General features: G+C 50.8%; 1 protein-coding gene and 1 pseudogene across 1 annotated transcript in view; both read left to right on the top strand.

Moving 5' to 3' along the window:
- Positions 1–22,148, top strand: part of PTPN23 (protein tyrosine phosphatase non-receptor type 23) — a 22,881-nt gene extending 733 nt beyond the window's left edge. The window contains exons 2-25 of the mRNA XM_016141399.2: positions 4,938–5,012; positions 12,986–13,113; positions 13,355–13,431; positions 14,152–14,201; positions 14,360–14,491; positions 14,730–14,810; positions 14,906–15,037; positions 15,128–15,175; positions 15,554–15,610; positions 15,737–15,795; positions 15,986–16,065; positions 16,176–16,290; positions 16,753–16,818; positions 17,162–17,307; positions 17,591–17,902; positions 17,986–18,140; positions 18,237–18,388; positions 18,476–18,655; positions 18,749–20,477; positions 20,553–20,737; positions 20,845–20,949; positions 21,030–21,168; positions 21,252–21,365; positions 21,442–22,148. Of these exons, the coding sequence (XP_015996885.2) occupies positions 4,938–5,012; positions 12,986–13,113; positions 13,355–13,431; positions 14,152–14,201; positions 14,360–14,491; positions 14,730–14,810; positions 14,906–15,037; positions 15,128–15,175; positions 15,554–15,610; positions 15,737–15,795; positions 15,986–16,065; positions 16,176–16,290; positions 16,753–16,818; positions 17,162–17,307; positions 17,591–17,902; positions 17,986–18,140; positions 18,237–18,388; positions 18,476–18,655; positions 18,749–20,477; positions 20,553–20,737; positions 20,845–20,949; positions 21,030–21,168; positions 21,252–21,365; positions 21,442–21,921 (4,797 nt within the window). The 3' untranslated portion in view covers positions 21,922–22,148. The remainder of the gene's footprint in view (positions 1–4,937; positions 5,013–12,985; positions 13,114–13,354; positions 13,432–14,151; positions 14,202–14,359; positions 14,492–14,729; positions 14,811–14,905; positions 15,038–15,127; positions 15,176–15,553; positions 15,611–15,736; positions 15,796–15,985; positions 16,066–16,175; positions 16,291–16,752; positions 16,819–17,161; positions 17,308–17,590; positions 17,903–17,985; positions 18,141–18,236; positions 18,389–18,475; positions 18,656–18,748; positions 20,478–20,552; positions 20,738–20,844; positions 20,950–21,029; positions 21,169–21,251; positions 21,366–21,441) is intronic.
- On the top strand, positions 5,079–5,197 carry LOC118602662 (annotated as a pseudogene).

Here is a 22,148-nt window from a genome sequence, read left to right on the forward strand (position 1 = left end):
TGTAGCTCCCGGACAGATCTTAGCAAGTCATTGTGTTGAATCTTCTGTTGGGCGGAGGAGACAGGCAGGTTTGACGTTGAGGAAGGCAAAGGGACCTCGGTGGTGAGATCAGGTGCAGCTGGTAGGAAAAGGGGCCAGGTGTGTTGATTGGGCATCAGGCGCCCTCTGAGACGTCTTCCTTGGGAAAGGCCACGTGGTTGCATTGAGGGTCAGCAGGTGTGAAAAGGAATAATCAGGAGGCTGTTGCAGGTCGGCGTCCTTGTAACAACAAGATATTTAGCACAGAAGCTGCCGAAGTGCGTTCCGGATAATCTAAGAGGTGCACCGCTCAGCAGGGTGCTTGAGAAAAGAAATAGGAGAAAGAAGATGGGTGTGTAAGTAGTTTCCTAAGAACCCATTTCTCTCTATACCGCCACTGCCATAGTTCAGACAGTAATTTGTATTCCGTTGAGTCCATCATTTAACCTCTATGGACCTCTTTTTCCTCATTTATAAAACCAGGAAGTTCGATTGATCTAAAATTACAAAATTTTGTCACGTCTTTCCCATTCTTTGGTCTCTTCTCCATCTGCTCTTTCATACAAGCCCAATTAGATGAATATCTCTAGAGAGCTTAACAAAACTCCTTTTTTTTTTTTTTTCAACTCTAAGCTATTCAGTTCTCCCTGACCTACCCCAGTTCTTTCAGCATTGTGAGGGCCCAGTATGTGCTTAATCTTTGTTTCGGATACAAGTATCACAGATTCGGTTCACAGCCAGTTTGTTGCTGTTCCATGGACATTCTCTGCCTTTGGATGTGGAATTCCTCCCACCCAGCTCTTATCTTTGCCGAGTGGGCTGGGGTCGGGCCCTTCTGTAATCTCTACATATTGGTTTTGTCCATCTTTCTGTGTCCAGTTTAAGCTCTGTCTTTTCCACAAGCCTTTAATGCTTTCATCAGGATCCATATTTCCTTTCTTTGAATCCCTAATTCTCGGGTTATCCTTTCCCTGGTAACAGTTATGTGCGCTATTTTTTCACCCCCTGTTCAATTGTTAAGGGCCCTGAAAGGCATCTATCTCCATGTCCCTCACAGCCTAGCAGGGCCCTCTCTACATAGTTGGCACTCAGGAAAATGTTTCTCAAATGACTGACAATTGGGAGGGCATTCAGAGATGGTGACCATGACTTTCTGGAAATCCGGTGGATAAAATGTTAGCTCAGAAGCTCCTAGGAGATGGTTTTGTTTGAATTTAGCCTTTGAGGTATTACCTGAGCAATGACTTCCCTGGGAGAACCTGAGAGTTGCTTGTGAGGCATTTAGCCTGAGGTAGTAGTGTCAGCTGCTATAGAAACAATTTCCTAGCTATCAGCTTTTTCTTAGTTTTCTCTTTAGGAGGGATTGGGAAAGATAACACCCTTTGTTTGCTAGGTTAAGATTGTGATTTGCATGAATCACCAAAAAGGAATAGCAGTGAATCATAGACAACCTTTTTTTCATGGATGACATCAGTGGAAGAGAAATCGTTTTCCAGATAGATAAAGGGTTTCTTTTTATGTGAGGGCTGGGCCTTTGGAAAAAACTTTCATAATAGTATTGATTTTCATTCCTGATGGATGTGCCCTCAATTATAAAATAATATGAGATAAGTACTAGGAGAACAGCAAGCTGTTTTTGAACTGCAGTGCCAAGCTTTAGGTTGGGAGACCTGGACCCACATAATTTTTTAGTGGGGGAATGCTGCTGGCTCTGCACCTTCTTAACTGCTTTGGAGCCCAGGTGCTAACTCACTGGAAACTGAGGAGAGGTGACTCTTGTTCTCTTCATCAGTGAGTGATTGGCCGCAAGTGTTAGTGTTTGAAGTTCTTTACTCTTTTGGTCTCAAACACCTGCCCTTAATCAACTGCACTTAAGCTCAAGTCAAGCTCGCTGGGATTGAGGTATTACATCCATCCCTAAACCATACATTGAACAAATAGTTTTCGAGTGACTATTATGTGCCAGCCCTGGGAATTCAGGACCATATGTGATGACAAAAATTCCTGCCTTCACAGAGCTTGCCTTCTAGTGATCCATACAATAACCCATCCTCAAGGTCCGATTACCATGTGGTAATCACCCTGCCAACCAGGTGGCTTCTTGGCCCCTCCCCTCCTCCCACTCTGGCTGCACTGATCTCTCTAAATCTCCACTTTCCCACCAGGTTCCTTCGGAGGAACTGAACTGCCTGCTCTTCACGGGCGGCCACCCCTTCATGTCAGCCCGCTCTAACTTCACTTCCCCAGGCCTCTTACAGACACGTTCACATCTGGTCATTGTCCTTATTTCGGTCCTTACTGGAATTCCTTTCCTTCTGTTTATCACCCAGGTTGAACTGTACCTCCTCAGGGTTCCTTTAACTGCCTGCCAGTTGTACACTCTCCAAATTCAGACATGTCTTCCTGCTCCTGTCACGCAGCTGACCTGCACCAGAGTGCTCGCTTTCGTTCTCTTACTGTTATTCACATGTACATAGAGCCTGGTTTTCAGGTTTGTGAAATCCATCCTCCCCCACCCTTTCCAGATTTCCCATGGGACAGCTGAGTCTTGAAAAAACTTGCCCCACACACAGAAAGGGAGATAAGCAGAGGCCTTAGAAGGCCCCGGCCCTCAGCCAGCTACCTGTGATGGCGATTTGTCTTCCCTCTTATCACAGATTTGGAGTCACCAAGCAGTCTGCCTGAGCCTGCCTGCCCACTTGCGTTTTATGGTGGAATGGCTCCAGGCACAGATGGCCTGGATTGTCCAGGTCATTCTGCTGTGACTTCAAGCTCATACATCAAAGACCTGTATCCATTTCACAACAGATTCTTTCCTTTACTCAGGAAGTAATAAATGCTTCTGTGTAGAGAGTGCCTGACAAGTGTTGGTCGGAATGACCTGGTCTCCTTCTAGGACCCTCCAGGAGCCGTAACTTGAGTCGTCCTCACTGGTGTTGTGGGGCCATTCAGAAGAGATGCGGGAGATCGGCCTCGGCCTCGAGTGCTAGGTGGGGGAGACTAGGGGAGGATGAAGGTCTGTTCCCACTCCCGGTGGTCTTGGCCTGTAATTTGGTCTTTGGCTCACTGACACTAAGGACTGAAGGTTTCCCATGGTAATAATACTCCTTTCTCTGAATAAAATTAATCTCATTTGAAATCCAGTACCAGAGCATATATTGTATTAGCAATACTGTATGTGGGACTCAATTTTGTGTGTGTTTCTGTGGAACAGCCCAAGGAATACCCCATATTTGAGTCAACCCTGCAAGTGGAGGAAAAACCATGTATACGGTGAACAAAGAAGTGATATTTCAACTGTGTCTCAGTAGAGAAGGCAGGAGAGCATGTGGACAGGCTTTGAGCCTGAGAGCAGTAATTTCAAAATACTGTTGGCTGAGTATCCCTGGGAAGTGCCAGAGGACAGTCCTCGGAGGCTGTTGGGAGCAGGTTGCAAAGAGCCTTGAACTCTGTGCTGAGGAGATTAGATTTGGTCCTCGAGGCTCTGGAGAGCCACTGTTGCACATTCCTTGCAGGTTACGATTTTCTCTTTAGATTACAATTTATTTCCCATAATATCACTATCCTAAGAAGAACATGTTTTGGTTAATTTTTTCCCCAGGGTGTGTGTGTTTCCTAAGGGTTTAAAGTTAGGGGTGACATCGGAGTTGTGTTAGAAAGACAGTTCTGGCCACTGAGTAAGGGATGGATTAGAAGAGGGTGGGGAGGTTGCCCAGGCCAGAGGTAGCAGGGGGATAGAGGAGAAAGCTCCTGGACACACGCGACTTTCAGGAGGTAAAATCAAAAGAGGAGGGGTCACAGTCAGAGGTTTGGGAACGGGGCCAGCTGGTGCCGTGGTAAGCTCAGAAATAGCCTCCCTTCTCCCTGTCCTTCATCCTTTCTCTACCAGGGCAGGTAGGTATTACTCAGCCTTCCAGGTTCTCACGTGGCTAATTCCTTAGCCACATTTCAAAGGTCCTGGGAGGGGACCCCAGGAATGACGGATAGGCTGCAGATATGGTACGAGTGTGGTACTGGACAGCCTTTACAGCCTCCTTCTCCACCTCGCAAGCCTTGGTTAGGGCCTTAGGGAACCTGTGAGCTATGCACCAGCGCCCTGGCTGTTTGTGGAATGAGTGGACCTGGCCCTCCAGATGGCCGGCCCAGACACCAGGCACTGCAACAGGGCTAGTTCGCAGCTGCCCTGGTCTGTTGATCTTAGACGAACTAGGGGCCCTTCGGTCCTGGCCATGCCTCCAGGTTGGTGAGTGTGCGCACTGTCCAAGGCACTCAGCTCTTGAGGCATGCCAGTCCCCCTCTGTGGTGTGGGCAGTAACCTTCCCTTTGCCCCTTCTGTGCGAGTCCTTCCTGTCACACATCTCTGGACCTTTCCTTACAGGACACTGCAGATCACTTCTGTCTGTGGCGCCCTTTGCCTTTCCCAGCCAGGAGCGTGGGCTTCTGTCGGAGGCTTTGCACTCTCGCTCTTGTTCGCTGCCTCTCGCCTACATCTGCTGTCGGGTCAGGGTTACGCTGTGACCCCAGAACACAGCAGGGTCCAGTCCTTGAGGGAGGCTTGAGTTTGTAGCCTGTTCGGGGGTGCTCAGTAGGGTCCCGTTTCGGCCAGCCAGGTTCCCCGGCTCCCTGAGCTGGCAGGGTGCTGGACTTCGTAGAGAGGGCCACAGCACAGCGAGGACCAGCCGGGGGGTCACGTAGCGTCGTCCAGTCTTACTTTCCATTTTGCTCAAAGGAGAAGTCTGCACGGTCAGCATCTTGGTGCTGCCCTGTCTTGAGTCCCCGGTGATCCAGGAGATGAGCTTGTGCTTTGCGGGTCTGGTCTCCATCCTGAGCCCCGGCTGGTGATTGTGAGGACTCAGAGGGCGGGGACGGGAGCAGGGGAGTCTCCTCTGTCCCTAGTTTACATTCTTTCCTCTCTCTAGTTTGTCCTGAAGAATTACGGAGAGAACCCAGAAGCCTACAATGAGGAACTGAAGAAGCTGGAGTTGCTCAGACAGGTAGGATGGTCTTTCTATGCAGGCGCGAAGAGGACTGGTTTGATAGGGAGGTAAAGAAACTATCTGGTCTACGGCCATGCCACCCTGAACAAGCCCGATCGCTTCTGATCTCGGAAGCTTAGCAGGATCGGGCCTGCTTAGTACTTGGATGGGACTCCACCTGGGAAGACTAGGTGCTGTAGGCATAAACAATAAAAAAAAATAAGGGATTGCAAGCTGACAAGGTCCTTGCAGTTTGTGAGGTCAAAGGTTGCCTCGCCTAAAAAAAAAAAAAGGAAAAAAGAAACCATCTGGAACTGTGTTCTTATTTTAATTTAGTATTTTTTACTCTGTAAGGCAGAATTAATGACAGAAAAATTTGAAAATACTACAAAGCAAAAGAAAAACCAATTCTAAAAATCCTTTTCACAACCTTAAAATATATTTAAATATATTTAAAATTTCTATTTATATGTGATATATATACTATGTAACACCAGAGGAATATCAGATGCCACCTGTACTGCTTTTTCCACTTGCCATGTTGTGGATGTGTCTCTGCATCAGTAAACATACAGTAGTATTTTTAATGGCCTGTGATCATGACATCGCACTGTACTCAGTCTCCTCTTGGAGAACATTAGATTAGTTTTGTTTTTCGCCCCTGTAAACACGCCCCATGTCTGCGCTACTCCGGCCTTCCCGGGGTGGTTTCCGCAGGCATTAGTAGGTGAACAGGATGCGGTTGTTTCTGTTCACGCCTCAGCAGGGCGCGTGCGCGCTTTGCTCCTGCTGTTGCTTTTCAGTTTTGGCAGCCCAATAGGCGAAAAGGGTATTTAATTTTTATTTTCAGTCGTTCGGTTAATAGTAAGGTTTTACAGTTGTTAATGTGTGTTTACATATCTTTTTTTAGGAATCGTCAGTGTCCTTTGTCAATTTTTTTATTAGTGTTATACCTTATTTGTTATTAATTTATAAGATTCATACATTAATGGTATTGCTCCTTTGTGTTATGCAAATATTTTTCTCAGTTTATTATGTTTGTTTATTGCGTTTTATATACAAGCTTTTCAAATTTTACATATAAGTTTTTAAGTATTTATAAATCAGGTCCGTCTTTCCCTTTACATTATCTGCCTTTGATACACAGTCAGAAAACCGTAAGATGTAATCAGTCACTAATGTGCTTCATCTTTATGAGGCTGCTTTTTCTCCACATTTCTTTTTTTTTCCAGGCTTCTCAGTAAAGCTATACGCTTCTTCATGTAGGCTTTACATATATCTGGTTAAATTTATTTATGAATTTTTTTGTTGTCGCTGTTATTGAGTGTCCTACCCCCGTCCCCTGTTATATTTTCTACTTGCTATGGTTGGTGTAGAGAAAAGCAATTGAGCAATTTATTTTGTTAATTTTCTTTTTTTCTAATAGTGTTTTAGCTCATTTTCTTGGGTTTTCCCAGTACACAGTTATAGCGTGTACACACAACGATTTTGCCCTCTCTCCAATGGTCCTTATTTTCCTGCAGTCGGCAGGCATTTCCAGGACAATGGTGATGATTGTGAGGATGCGTGGCTTGATTCTGGCGTCCGCGGTGTCAGCACTGAGCACAGTGCTGGCAGTTGTGCTGGTCTGAGAAACCAGGTTGTGCATTTTGGGGATGCAGTGGTGGTGGCACCACAGTCCTCTTAGCGGCTCTCATCTCATAGGGGGCAGGAGTGTCTGCACAGTCACACACTTTGCAAAACTGTAGAAAACTTGGAAAATAAGAGAAAAAGAACAAAACAACCATTCCTGGAGACAGCCATGGTGATTGTACACATTTCCTTTTTATTTAAAAAGCCAAAAGTTAAGCTAACAATGCTAAAGCACCAGTAGATGAAATCATTTTAATTGATGAGTTTCTTAAAATTTAATTATAACAGTGTTTCCAACTTTTCTTAACCTGTGCCCTTTATCAGTAAACAATAAGCAATAACCAAAGGTGGTTTTTGTAATGAATATTATGAACACGATTTTTTTTCTATTTTTTAAATAAAAATGACATATTACTGAATAATTTCAGCCTCAACTCTTCTTTGCCCCAAGCTGAGGGCAGAGCTTGATCCCCAAATAAGAGAACTAAGAGGGGCTTTTCATTTATCCTCTTTATATCCTGGCGTTCCCATCATGCATTATTCATTCTGTTAACAAATGTTTATTAACCCTTCCTTAATCTCAGGTACTCTTCTAGGCACTGTAGGATCAGCAATGAACAAAAAAATGTTCCCGGGACTTGGTGGAATTCTGAAAGGCACTAGTGAAGCACGTTGGCCTTAGGCCACGTCTCCAGGGGTAGGGAAGGGGGTGGGAGAGTCGGATTCTGAATGAGTGGCTTCATGAGGGATCCAGAGAGGGTGACGCTGGAGTAGCGGTTTCCTTTGGCAGTCTTTTGAGTGAGGTTTTATTTTTCCATTTCCACGTGGCTTATCGAATGCCTCCCTCAGCCTCCTGCAGTGGGTGGCCCTGCCCCCGTCATCCATGCTGTGGTTCATCATAGTGACACAGTTCCTGGAGTAATAGGTATGCAAACCAGACCTAGATTTAATGTAGGCTCTATTCTCAAGCAAGAAACTATTCTGCCGCTCCCTGCATTGTGAAAGAGTTGGAAACGTTGTTATCAAGACCAAGTGCCAATTTGCTAATTTCACTTTTTGAAAAATTTGCCTGAGTTTAAATAGTGGAAGGCTCCAATTAGGGAGCAGCATATGAATTCATTGCTTATCTTTTGGATGGGTATATCATCCATACATTTCCGGATTAGGTTGAAGTTACCAGTCGTTGCTAGTACTAATTTCTGAATAGCTGATATAGAAAAGGTTGCTAGCCTGATTGAAAATGTGTCTGAAATTAACAGGTCTGTAGTATACCAAAAACAGTCACCAATTCTGCTGGCTTATTGCCAAGGATGGCTGATTGATGTGTGGTCAGTGATAGATAAGAAAACACAGCTACTGATTTCTATAGCATGTTATTTACATACTGGCCGTATCCCGCCAAGCCAGTGTAGACTTCAGACCCCCAGACTTATAACAGAAACACAAAGGGAAACATGTTGTTATATGTCTTTGGTTTATTTTGTATTTTAGGTTCTAAATATAAGTGAAATCATATGGTATTTGTCTTTCTCCAGCTTCTTTCACTTGGCTGAATAACATTCCAGTGTGCGCACGCACGCTCCCACACCTGTGTGTGTGTTCCACATCTTTATGCATTCGTCTATCGATGGACATTTAGGTTGCTTCTGTCTTGGTTATTGTAAATGATGCTGTAATGAACATAGGGGTGTGTAAAAAGACGCCACCAATTACTGAATATTGATTTTTGTATTGTTTTCTTGTTTTTATAGTTCTCTTCCTTAATCTCTTACTCTCTTGTGTGTCGATGACTTTCTGTAGTGTTATATTTGAATCCCTTTCTCTTTATTTCTTATATGTTTCTTATAGATTTTTGGTTTGTGGTTACCAAACTATGGTATATATACCAAACTATGTTTATAGCAGTTTATTTTAAGTTGATGGTCAGTTAAGTTTGAACACAGCCTAAAATCACTACAGTTTTTACCCTCTCCACATTTATGTTTTTGTCATTATTTTTATTTTTGTATGCGTGTTTGTGTATATCCCTCAGTTTATTGTTATTACACATGATCTTTTGCCTTTTAACCTTTGTACAAGCTTTATAGTTGGTTCGGTCCACTGCCTTTGTCAGTGACAATTTTTTTCTTTCCTACATTTTCTAATTCATTTTTTAAAAATCTTTCCTATGTAAAGAAGCCTCTTTAATGTTTCTTGTAATAGTGGTTTAGTGGCGATGAATTGCTTTAGCTTTTTCTTGTCTGGGAAACTCATCCTCTCTCCTTTGATCATACATGATGGCTTTGCTGGCTAGAGCAGTCTTGGTTGTACATCTTTCCTTTTCACCACTTTGAATGTTTTGTGCCAATCCCTCCGGCCCGCAGAGTTTCCGCTGAGAAATCAGCTGACAGTCTTATGGGTGCTCCCTTGTAGGTAACTTTTGGCTTTTCTCTTACTATTTTTAAGCTTCTCTCATTGTCTTTTAACCTTTGGCATTTTAATCATGATGTGTCTTGGTGGGGCCTGTTTGGGTTCACCTTGTTTAGGACTCTGCCCTTCATGGACTTATATGTCTATTTCCTTCTCCATGCTGGGAAAGTTTTCAGTCATTATTTCTCCACATAGGTTTTCAGTCCCTTTCTCTCTTCTCCTGGTACCCCTAGGATGTGACTGACCGTTGATACACTCGGTATCCCAGAGGTCCCTTAAACTAGTCTCATTTCTTTTTTATTCTTTTTTTCCTTTTTGCTGTTCTGATTGAGTGTTTTCTGCTGCCTTGTTTTCCAGATTGCTGGTTCAGTCCCGCTTCGTCTACTCTGTCCATCCCCTCTAGTGTAGCCTTCGTTTCAGTTCTTGTATTCTTCAGTTCTAATTGTTTGTTTGTTTGTTTTATTTCTCCTTTTTTGTTTCCTGTCTCTGTCGAAGTTCTCACTGAGTTCTTCTATTCGCTCAAATTCATTATAACTGGTTTTTTAAACTATCTAGTAGATTGCTTGTCTCCATTTTCTTTAGTTCTTTTTTCTGGAGTTATGTCCTTTTATTTCACTTGAGTATGTTTCTTTGTCTCTTCATTTTGGCTGCCTCCCTGTTCGTTTCTATGTATTAGGTAGATTTTCTGTGGCTTCCAGTTGCGACAGAGTGGCCTTATGTAGAAGGTGTCCTCTGGGGCCCTGTGGCAGTCTCTAATGACCTGAGCCAGGTGTGCCAGGGTGTCTCCTGTATGGGTTGTATGTGTCCTCCCATTGTAGTTGGGCCTCTGTTGCTGCTGGCATGTTAGTGGGTGGGGGTTGACCCTCAGGCTGACCGGCTGTGACAGTCAGGCCTGTAACACCATATATGTTAGGGTTTATTTCTGGGCTCTCTTCGATCCCATTGGTCTGTATGTCTTTATGCCAGTACCACACTGTTTTGATTACTGTAGCTTTGTAATAAGTTTTGAAATCAAGAATTGTGAGATCTCCAACATTGTTCTTTTCAAGATTGTTTTGGCTACTTGGAGTCATTTGAGATTCCATATGAATTTTAGGATGGATTTTCTATTTCTGCAGAAAAATGCTGTTGGGATTTTGATGTGGATTGCATTGAATCTCTAAAAGGTGAAACCTAAAACTGTAGATCACTTCGGGGAGTTTTGCTGCCTTAACAATAATAAGTCTTCTAATACATCAATACAGAATATCTTTCCATTTTTATAATGTCTTTAATGACAAAAAGACATTTAATGTCTTTAATTTCTTTCAGCAAGATTTTAAAGTTTTAGGATACAAGTCTTTTGCCTTCTTGGTTTATTTCTAGTAATTTTTCCTTTTTGATTCTATTGTAAATGGTTTTAAAAATTTTTTCATTGTGATTGTATAGAAAAAAGTGATTTTTGTATACTTATTTCTATCTAGCAATTTTGTTGAATTTATTTCTTAGTTACAACATATTTTTTTTTGTGGAATCTTTAGGGCTTTGTACATATCAGATATCTTTGAACAGATAATTTTGCTTCCTCCTTTCCAATTTCGATGCCTTTTATTTCTTTTTCATGCCTGATTGCTCCGCCTGGGACTTCAGTATTATGTTAATAGAGGTAGTGAAAGTAGACATCCTTGTCTAGTTCCTCCTCTGAGAGGAAAAGCATTCAGTTTTTTACCAGTTAATGTGCTGTTAGCAGAGGGTTTTTCATATGTCACCTTTATTGTATTGAAGTAAAGGAACTGACCTAATTTTTAAAGGTGACATCATTCTTAGAAGAAAATTGTTAAAATGTGAATCATCTTACTTGCCACTCTATTTTAAAGTAGCTAAAAACAACTTTTACTAGTTCTAAAAAGATTTAATTAAAATTTTTATTGAAAATTTTGAAGTGTAGGAGATTGTATTTTTCCACCCTAAGCAGAGATTAATTGGTATGTTTGTATATGTTATATTCTTTAAAAGCTATATAAATTGAATTTTTCTTTTTTAATATTACTAGTCTCTTATAAAGAAAACAAAAAGTGAAGTCACACACCATTGTTACAATAAAATTACCTTTTATAATTGCCCATGAACGTACCTTTACTGAGATTTTTTTTTTCCATGTCTTCAAGTTGCTATTGAGTGTCCTTTTATTTCAACCTACAGGACTCCTTTTAGCATTTCTTACAGGGAAAATCTAGTGGTAATGAATTTCCTCAGCTTTTGTCTGTCTGGGAATGTCTTTTTTTTTTTTTTAAACCCTTGTGTTGAGGGCTGACTTTCAATAGACAGCAGAGGTGTACAAAACTCTGACCATCTAGGAATATCTTAATTTTTCCCTTGGTTTTGAAGGACAGTTTGGCTGGAATAAATTTTTGGCTCTGTGATTATAGAAAATAAAACCGACAGGTGTGGGGGGCGGTTGGAGGGCGAGGGAGTGGGTGAGGTGTGTGTCAAAGCTTTAAGACCCCCTGTTCTGCTCTGCTCCTACCCCATGCGGTTCATCAGTGAGACAGGCCAGTGTGGGACAAGAATGGCTGCATTCTTGGTTGGATTAAAGGGCAAAGGTGAATCTGTATGTCCTGGAGGGAAAATTGCTTCCATTATGTCCCAAAGATGGTTTTAGGAAGTACAAAGACAAATATTTTTAATTTTAATCTTTTCGTGTGTGCTTTACTATTTAAAACTGTGTAGCTGGCACATCAAACCTCTTCCTAGGATGTGGCTCCAGTTTTAAAAATGGGTTGACTTAAAGGAAAACGTCAAGTACAAGTAGTATTCGATTAAAGCGGAGGTTGTGATGGGAGGGGGTGATGAGAAAGACGAGAAGCCCTGGCCTGTGGGACAGGGCCCCTTTAGGTGGCATCTCAGCAGTTTGGCTGTGACACACCTCATCCTTGCACTGGGCTTTCTAGAGGCCTTACCACAAGGAAGGTCTTTATTTCTGTTCAAAGAGGAGGCCAAGACCCAGATGGGAGAGGGTCTCCCTAAACACGGCCAGCAAGTGGGACAGGTGCTGGACCCTTCCTGGTGTCCCACAGGGCACGCACGTCCCGTCTGTGAGCAGCCCAGACTGAGGGCTTGGACTCGGTGTGGTAGCGTCCTGAGGAGTTCTAGCCAGTTACGGCCAGCTCTCTGCTGGGATCCTGGCGGGGCTCTGGTCCTCGCCTGCAGGTGCCAATGCACAGTTGTTCTGCCCCACCCCCTCTGTGACCTGCCTCTCCAAGGTATACTCTCTGATCTTCTGTTTGAGCAAAGGGCTCATTTGCTTGGTTTTGTTTTTTTCCCCAAACGGGAATAGCTTTATTGCTAATAAAAGTTGAAAATGTTCAATATAAAGAATATATAATATAAAGAATTAAATACACATCTTTATCTCTCTGCGTGTATGTATAGGATAAGATAAATTACTTAAACCCCATTGCCCAGGGATCATCACTTAACATTTTGGTGTATAATCTTCTAGATTTTTAAAATATTTGCCTCTATACATAGTTAGATATCAGTTTCTATATGGATTTTACACAAATGAAATCACACCTTTCATCTGTTAGAAACATTTTTTGCCCAACAATAAATAGGTAATGAATATCTTAACATCAGTGAATAGAGATCCTTGTCTTCAGTTTTTGTGGCTGCATTCTCTTGCGTGGGTAGCCATAACATAGCACTGCGGGTCACAATTTAGTATGTTAAAAATCTTAATGCATGTTGTAAACTGCCTTCCAGAAAGGTGGGGCTGGTTCTGTCCACCAGCACTGGCCAGTGGGGCAGTTCGTTGAATGACTGCAGATGCAGCAGCGGCCTTTCTTTAGATCCCTTGGAGTGTGCAGTGTACCAACTCTGATGCATATTATCTGGACATTTGTGGGCAGACACCTGCCCGTCCTCTACCCCAAGTGATGGCAGGCCTGCTTCTCCCATCTTCCCTCCAGAATGCTGTCCGTGTCCCACGGGACTTTGAGGGCTGCAGCGTCCTCCGCAAGTACCTAGGCCAACTCCACTACTTGCAGAGTCGAGTTCCAATGGGCTCAGGCCAGGAGGCTGCTGTTCCTGTCACCTGGTGAGAGCTGGCAGGCAGGGCCGGTGGGAGCCTCTAGGCTGCCCGGGATAGCCCAGGGGTGTCTGGGTCCTGCGTGTGCTCCTTCCCTGCCCTCTCCTTTCTTCTCCTTGCTGCTCAGAATGGGGAGTGGCGTGGTGTGGTCTCCCTAGGCCTCCCTCCCTCCAACCCTACATGGGGATGGCTGGTCCCATCAGGGCCCTGGCTAGCTCCTTATAAGATGACTGTTGTGGCATGTCTGCAGGACCGAGATCTTCTCAGGCAAGTCTGTGGCCCATGAGGATATCAAGTATGAGCAGGCTTGCATTCTCTACAACCTTGGTGAGCTGCCTGAACCCTTCCCCATGGCCTTGCCTCCCAGCCCCGCCAACCCAGGATCTCAGTTCAGCAGGCCACAAGGGCAGTGGGGCTGGTGCAGGGAAGACCTGGGATTCTGAGCCCACCACCGGCCTTCCCCGCAGCTCTGCCAGCGCCTCTTTCCTGGGCCCTGGCCGGGCCGCCCTGCTGCGGGGAGGCCCCGCTGGGCTGGCTGCCCTGCGGTGTTGCTGCTCTGTGCTCCGGCTGGGGGAGGTGCCCAGGATGGCCTCTCTTCTTCGACTGAACAGCCCGTACCCCCATCCCCACTTTTCACTTTGGGCTGCTTCAGGCAGGAGAACATGGTTGGCCTCAGCCAGCCCTGCTGTCAGCCTTGGTGACAGCCTCAGCTTGGTTCAAGGGCCAAGCTTTGGAGAGCCCTAGAGCCCTGTGCAGGCGTCCCTAAGCTTCAACACTGGACCTCTAGGCTGGAGGCAGGAGCCCCCCTTCCTCACCTGCACCCCTGCCTGGTACTGAGCAGGAGACTTAGGGCCTTGGTTGGACTTCTGAGTTTTCCCATTTGCTCAAGCTTTGGTGTCCTTGGACCAACTGCCCCAGTTCTCAGACCCTCGTTTTTCTGGTCATGGGTGACAACACTGCCCCCTCTGCCTTACCATTGGCACAGGTGCAGGCAGCCTGGGGCGCAGCCCCGGACTAGCCCTGACACCGTGTCCTCTGCCTCCCCAGGGGCACTGCACTCCATGCTGGGGGCCATGGACAAGCGGGTGTCCGAGGAGGTGAGGAGCAGGGAGGGGCAGTGGGGGGGGGACAACTGGGGAGGGCTGCTGACCGTTCTCAGACTCCGGAGTTGGACCGCCCCCCCGCCCCCCACGGGCGCGGCCACAGGCGGTGGTCTGGCTCTGCCTCTGGCCATCCTCCCCGTCTTCCCTCCCAGGGCATGAAGGTCTCGTGCACTCACTTCCAGTGCGCAGCAGGCGCCTTCGCCTACCTTCGCGAGCACTTCCCTCAGGCCTTCAGTGTTGACATGAGTCGCCAGATCCTCACTCTCAATGTCAACCTCATGCTGGTGAGTCGAATCCAGGGGAGAGGACAGTTCGGGCTGGACCCTGTGTAGACGGCGTTATGGGACATCAGGGGCCTTGGCTGTGATCTCAGAGCTCCAGGTGGATCCGGAGCAGGACTGTGCTGCTGGGAGTTGGAGGGTGGGAGGAGGGAGGACAGTGAAGAGGGGTTCCCTGTGGTCCGCCTGCCGGGAGGGGCACGGCCTCCAGGCGAGCGCAGGCGTGCATGCACTTGTTGCCTAGGGCCAGGCTCAGGAGTGCCTTCTGGAGAAGTCGATGTTGGACAACAGGAAGAGCTTTCTGGTGGCCCGCATCAGCGCACAGGTAGGGATGGGGCCAGGCGGTGGCCCTGAAAGGACTGAGGGCAGGCCTTTGCTTTACTGCTGGCGCCCCACTGATGCCCTCGTCCTGGCTCCCAGGTGGTGGATTACTACAAGGAGGCCTGCCGGGCCTTGGAGAACCCCGACACCGCCTCGCTGCTGGGCCGGATCCAGAAGGACTGGAAGAAGCTGGTGCAGATGAAGATCTACTACTTCGCAGCTGTGGCTCATGTGAGGGGCCCTGGCCTCTGGCTCTGGGCTGGGCTGGCTGAGTTGCCGTAGCTCGGGGAATGAGTAGTGACGTCTGTTCTCTCTCCTCAGCTGCACATGGGAAAGCAGGCTGAAGAGCAGCAGAAATTTGGGGAGCAGGTAAGTGAGTTGAGGTGAGGAGACTCAGGACTGGTTCCAGCCTTGTTAGTAAGATGCTATTGGGGTCCCTTCTCTTACAGGATAGGGGAGGTGGTCTCTCTGTTTGTCACTCCTACATCCCCGGACACCCCCCTGCCACAGGCTTGGTGTGTCCCCCATGTAGCCCTCATTTCTGGGGACCGAGGAGGCGTAGTGGACTTCCCACCAAGGGGCTGACCGGTTGGAGGTAGAGCACAGTGCTGTTGGCTTGGCTGGCACCAGCTCCCTCCTCAGTTTCTTGCCTTCTAATAGGTCACCTAATGGCCAGGCAGGCGCAGTGGGGTGGCAGAAGGAGAGTCCAAGCAGGACTGACCAGGCACTGCCCGCTGTCCCCCACAGGTTGCGTACTTCCAGAGTGCCCTGGACAAGCTCAATGAAGCCATCAAGTTGGCCAAGGTAAAGCTGAGGAGGGGCCTGGCTGCTCCTCGGCCCTGAGAGTCCAGGGAGCAAGCCTAGCCGGGCCGAGGGCTGTCCTACACTGGCTTCGGTCGTTGCTGAGCCCCCCGCATCCCTACCCCACAGGGCCAGCCCGACACTGTGCAAGATGCACTTCGCTTCACTATGGACATCATCGGGGGAAAGTGAGTCTGTTGAGTGGGGTGGCCCTGGTTCTTTCTTGCTAGGAAGATTCTTTCTTTCGGCCCTCTGCCTGCATCCTTGGGAGGAAGCCACCGGTCACACAGAGAGCAGGGGCCCATGTGGGAGGCCGGGTTCTGGATCCCTGCCAATAACCCAAGAATCCTCATTCACTTCCCTTTTCTCGACCCCCAGGTATAATTCTGCCAAGAAGGACAATGACTTCATTTACCATGAGGCTGTCCCAGCACTGGACACCCTTCAACCTGTAAAAGGTCTGATGCTGAGGGGAGGCCGAGGATCGAGGTCGGGGTGCAGGGACTAGAACAGAGGCCAACTTGAGGTCTGCATGGGCCTGGTCTCCACTATGTGCCCCCCCCCCCAGGCGCCCCCTTGGTGAAGCCCTTGCCGGTGAACCCCACAGACCCAGCTGTTACAGGCCCTGACATCTTTGCCAAACTGGTCCCTATGGCTGCCCATGAAGCCTCATCACTGTACAGGTGGGTGAGAGGGGCTGGCCCTGTCCTTAGCACAGGTGGGCTTGGGATGTCTCAAGAGACATAGGCCGTATGATTGCATATATACGTAGAGATTAAAGAACAAACAGAAGCAAACTCATAGATACAGAGAACATTTCGAGGGTTGCCAGGTAAAAGGGGAGTTAAGAGGGATCAGTGAAAAAGGGGGAAGGGATTAAGAAGTACAAATTGGTAGTTAAAAAATAGCCATGGAGATAGAAAGTATAGCATGAAGATTATAGCCAATAATGTCGTAATAACTATATGGTGTTAGAGCGTCCCTAGATTTATTAGGGTGATCACTTTGTGAGTTACACAGATGTTTAATCACTGTGTTGTACACCTGAAACTAATGTAGTACTGTATGCCAACTGTAACTGAAAAATAAGTTATAAAAAAAAAAAAGATATAGGCTTCCAGCAAATGCTGTCACTTCTCCTGCAGTGAAGAGAAAGCCAAGCTGCTTCGAGAGATGATGGCCAAGATTGAGGACAAGAACGAGGTCCTTGAGTGAGTTTGGGACTGGGGGTGGGAGGTATCGGGGTTACACACACCAGACCTCCATAGGGTCCCCAGTGCCGCCTGCAAACAGGGAGAGTAGTGAAATGTTTTCTAGCTCTGCCTCCCCACCCGAGGTCTTGTGTGCCAGATTTGTAAGGGAAGAGTCACTGTTTTGGGAGGAGGATGTCCCTTTTGTGGCATGTTCTGTGGGCCAGGCCAGGCAGCGGAGGTCAGGACGCTGACTTGCGCTCCGCCAGGACCTCAGATCTAGCGTCGGCTGCGGGGGCTCGCTTAGCGGCTTTCACGTGTAAGAACTTGGGTCAGCACCCACCGAGTCCTGTTGCCCCCACAGCCAGTTCATGGATTCAATGCAGCTGGACCCTGAGACGGTGGACAACCTTGATGCGTACAGCCACATCCCACCGCAGCTCATGGAGAAGTGTGCGGCGCTCAGCGTGCGGCCCGACACTGTCAGGAACCTCGTCCAGTCCATGCAGGGTGAGTGAGTGGGGAGCGGGCAAGTGGAGGACAGGAATGTGGAAGTCACCTGCCGCATTCTCCACGTGCCTCGTTCACCAAGGATGGAGGTTGTACCTCTCCAGACACCTGGCACAGGCCTCCGTGGATTGCTGTGCCCTGTGCGCCCCGTGCCTGCATCGCTCAGCAAGCGTTGGGCTGCACTTCCCTAAGGGGGCAGTTGTGTCTCTTGGGGGGCGGGCCAGAGCGGGTGCCTGGCCTGCCTGCTTCAGGAGCTGTTCCCCTTCGCCCTTGCATACCCTAGTGCTGTCTGGTGTGTTCACGGATGTGGAAGCCTCCCTGAAGGACATCAGGGACCTGCTGGAGGAGGATGAGCTGCTAGACCAGAAGCTTCAGGAGGCGGTGGGTCAGGCGGGGGCCAGCATGGCAGTCTCCAAGGCCGAGCTGGCAGAGGTGAGGCGAGAATGGGCTAAGTACATGGAGGTCCACGAGAAGGCCTCCTTCACCAACAGTGAGCTGCACCGCGCCATGAATCTGCACGTCGGCAACCTGCGCCTTCTCAGCGGGCCGCTGGACCAGGTCCGGGCTGCCCTGCCCACGCCAGCCCTCACCGCAGGTGAGCCCTGCCCGTCCTGTGCCCCTGCGCTGAAATGCAGAGCTGGGGGCCCCTCCGGCCTCACTGACCACTGCTGCCCCCAGAGGACAAGGCCGTGCTGCAGAACCTGAAGCGCATCCTGGCCAAGGTGCAGGAGATGCGGGACCAGCGTTTGTCTCTGGAACAGCAGCTGCGTGAGCTCATCCAGAAGGATGACATTACTGCATCGCTGGTGACTACGGAGCACTCGGAGATGAAGGTAGGCGGGTGAGCAGGATGGAGGGGCTCTGAGTTGGCTCCCCCCTTAGGTGGTGAGGCCCTGAGTGTCTGCCTTCTACCCCCGATACACCCTCAGAAGCTGTTCGAGGAGCAGCTGAAGAAGTACGACCAGCTGAGGGTCTACCTAGAACAGAACCTGGCTGCCCAGGACAACGTCCTCCGGGCACTGACGGAGGCCAATGTGCAGTATGCGGCCGTGCGGCGGGTGCTCAGCGACCTGGACCAAAAGTCAGTGCCTGGCCCTGTGCTCTTGCCCAGTGTCCCACCAGAGCCTGGCCACGGTGCTCACATCCTGTTGGCCCTTCTGCCCGCCAGGTGGAACTCCACGCTCCAGACCCTGGTGGCCTCATTTGAAGCCTATGAGGATCTGATGAAGAAGTCCCAGGAGGGCAAGGACTTCTACGCAGACCTGGAGAGCAAGGTGGCTGCTCTTCTGGCACGGGCGCAGGCCACCTGCCAGGCCCGAGAGGCTGCCCGCCAACAGCTCCTGGACAGGTGGGTGTGGCGCCCGGGCCTCTGTGTAGCTGTAGCCCAGCCCTGGGGTGGGCTGATGGGGGTCTGGCTCCACTTCCTTATCTTGTCCCGCAGAGAGCTAAAGAAGAAGCCGCCACCACGGCCCACAGCCCCCAAGCCACTGCTGCCCCGCAGGGAGGAGGGGGAGGCAGTGGAGACAGACCTGCCCGAGGAGCTGCGGAGCCTGCCCCCTGACGCCGTCCTGGGAGCAGCCGCTGCACCCCGCTTTCCTGCTGGCCCTTTCTCCACCTCCACAGGCCCAGGACCCCACTATCTCTCAGGCCCCTTACCCCCTGGTACCTACTCAGGCCCCACTCAGATGGTGCAGCCCAGGGCCCCACAGGCCCCAGGGCACCCTGCAATGGCCCTGGCGCCAGGACCCGCTGTCTTCCCGCCCCCTGCCTACGCACCGGAGCTGGGCCTTGTGTCCCGATCTTCCCCACAGCATGGCGTGGTGAGCAGTCCCTATGGGGGGGTAGGGCCACCCCCACCCATTGCAGGTTTGCCGTCGGCCCCACCTCCCCAGTTCTCGAGCCCCGAGTTGGCTCTGGGGGTCCGGCCAGCCACCACCACCGTAGATAGCATCCAGGCTCCTATCTCAAGCCACACAGTGCCACGGCCAAACCCCACCCCTGCTGCTCCCCACTCCTGCTTTCCAGTGCCTCCATCACAGCCAGTGCCCGCACCCTACACCTATCCTGTAGGGCCCAAGCCACCTCTCGCAGCGCCCCCAGCCCAGCACCACTTTCCTCCTGGGATCCCCGCAGGTTTTCCAGCCCCGAGGATGGGGCCCCAGCTTCATCCCACACAAGCAGCGTTTGGGCCCCAGCCCCCCCAGCAGCCCCTTCCACTCCAGCATCCGCACCTCTTCCCCCCCCAGACGGCAGGACTCGTACCTCCCCAACCGCCCTACCCCTTCCCCCCGCAGCCTGCTGTCCTGGGGCAGCCAGCACCCCTACATACTCAGCTCTACCCAGCCTCCTCTCAGGATCCCCTGCCCCCCCATTCGGGGGCGCTGCCTTTCCCTAGCCCTGGGCCGCCTCAGCCTCCTCATCCCGCCCTGGCGTATGGTCCTGCCCCTTCCCCCAGGCCCCTGGGCCCCCAGGTAGCCCCACTCTCCATCCGAGGACCCTCACCTGCTGGTCAGGCCACCCCCAGTCCCCACCTGGTGCCTTCACCTGCCCCATCACCAGGGCCTGGCCCAGTACCTCCTCGGCCCCCTGCAGCAGAGCCACCCCCATGCCTGCGCCGGGGCACTGCAGCTGCAGACCTGCTGTCCTCTAGCCCGGAGAGCCAGCACGGTGGCACTCAGCCTCCTGGGGGTGGGCAGCCCCTGCTGCAGCCTACTAAGGTGGACGCAGCTGAGGGCCGGCGGCCACAGGCGCTGCGGCTCATTGAGCGGGACCCCTATGAGCACCCTGAGAGGCTGCAGCAGTTGCAGCAGGAGCTGGAGGCCTTTCGGGGCCAGCTGGGTGATGCCGGGGTGCTGGATGCTGTTTGGCGGGAGCTGCAAGAGGCCCAGGAACACGACGCCCGCGGCCGCTCCATCGCCATTGCCCGCTGCTACTCGCTGAAGAACCGGCACCAGGACGTCATGCCCTATGACAGCAACCGCGTGGTGCTGCGCTCAGGCAAGGACGACTACATCAATGCCAGCCGCGTGGAGGGGCTCTCGCCGTACTGCCCCCCTCTGGTGGCCACCCAGGCCCCTCTGCCCGGCACAGCTGCTGACTTCTGGCTCATGGTGCACGAGCAGAAAGTGTCAGTCATCGTCATGCTGGTGTCTGAGGCCGAGATGGAGAAGGTGAGGGGGAGAGGTGGTGAGGGTGCCTGGGAGGATCCTGGAGAAGTGGCCCTAACTGCTTTGTTTGCTCCTCAGCAAAAGATGGCACGCTACTTCCCCACCGAGCGAGGCCAGCCCATGGTGCACGGTGCCCTGAGCCTGGCGCTGAGCAGTGTCCGCACCACTGAGACCCACGTGGAGCGGGTGCTGAGCCTGCAGTTCCGTGACCAGAGCCTCAAGCGCTCACTCGTGCATCTGCACTTCCCCACGTGGCCTGAGTTGTGCGTCTGCTGCCCTGGCTGGTTGGAAGCGCGCGGGGGGGGGGGGGGGAGCAGCGGTGCGCGCGGGGGCCCCAGGTCGGGTCTGACTCAGAGACCCTGCCCTGCAGAGGCCTGCCGGACAGCCCCAGCAACCTGCTGCGCTTCATCCAGGAGGTGCACGCGCACTACTTGCACCAGCGACCCCTGCACACACCCATTGTCGTGCACTGCAGGTAGGGTGCGGAGGAGGGGTAGCTGCCAGAGAGCTCTCCCTCCGGGGGCTCTTGGTCGTAACACCCCTCTCCTGCCACAGCTCCGGGGTGGGGCGCACAGGAGCCTTCGCACTGCTCTACGCAGCCGTGCAGGAGGTGGAGGCCGGGAACAGGCTCCCAGAGCTGTCCCAGCTGGTGCGGCGCATGCGGCAGCAGAGGAAACACATGCTGCAGGAGAAGGTGAGGGCCCGGGCGCCGGGACGGGCGGCCGCCCTGTGGCTACGGGGGCCTCGCCCAGCTCACCAGGCCACGTGTCCCTGCAGCTGCACCTCAGGTTCTGCCATGAGGCAGTGGTGAGGCACGTGGAGCAGGTCCTGCAGCGCCACGGGGTGCCCCCGCCCTGCAAACCCTTGGCTGGCACAAACATCAGCCAGAAGGTGAGGATGGAAGCCCTGGGGGCTGCCGGGACAGCCATAGTCTTGTGGACCCTGGTTGTCACGCCTTCCTTTTCAGAATCACCTTCCTCAGGACTCCCAGGACCTGGTCCTTGGTGGAGACGTGCCCATCAGCTCCATCCAGGCCACTATTGCCAAGCTCAGCATTCGGCCTCCTGGGGGCTTGGATTCAACAGCTGCCTGCCTGCCGGGCCCTGTTGAGCCCCCGGGGCTGCCGCCACCCAGCCTCCCGGAGCCCACCCAGCTCCCATCCTCTTCCCCACCCCCTCTCTCTTCACCCCTGCCTGAGGCCCCCCAGCCTGAGGAGGAACAGCCAGTCTCTGAGGCCCCCAGTCTGGAGCCCCCCTCCTCCTCTCTGGAGCTGCTGGCATCTCTAACCCCTGAGGCCTTTTCCCTGGACAGCTCCTTGCGGGGAAAACAGCGGATGAGCAAGCAGAACTTTCTGCAGGCCCACAATGGGCAGGGGCTGCGGGCTACCAGGCCCACTGATGACCCCCTCAGCCTTCTGGATCCGCTCTGGACACTCAACAAGACCTGAACAGGCTTTGCCTGCCTGGTCCTTAACACTACATCATCTCTTCCGTATCCAGGTGGGCCTGGTCTCTTCTTCCCATTCCTGCTGCCTTTAGCCCTACCTGGTCCAGCCTGTACCCCTGTGGGGTGGAGATGTATTGCAGGCTTTGGGTCAGGTTCTGCTCCTTTGTGGGACCTGACATTTTTCAGCTCTTTGCTGTTGAAGTAATAAACCAACCTGTTCTATGGCCA

The sequence above is a fragment of the Rousettus aegyptiacus genome, unplaced genomic scaffold, assembly GCF_014176215.1.
Source record: "Rousettus aegyptiacus isolate mRouAeg1 unplaced genomic scaffold, mRouAeg1.p scaffold_m13_p_4, whole genome shotgun sequence".
In the NCBI taxonomy this organism is placed as follows: domain Eukaryota; kingdom Metazoa; phylum Chordata; class Mammalia; order Chiroptera; family Pteropodidae; genus Rousettus; species Rousettus aegyptiacus.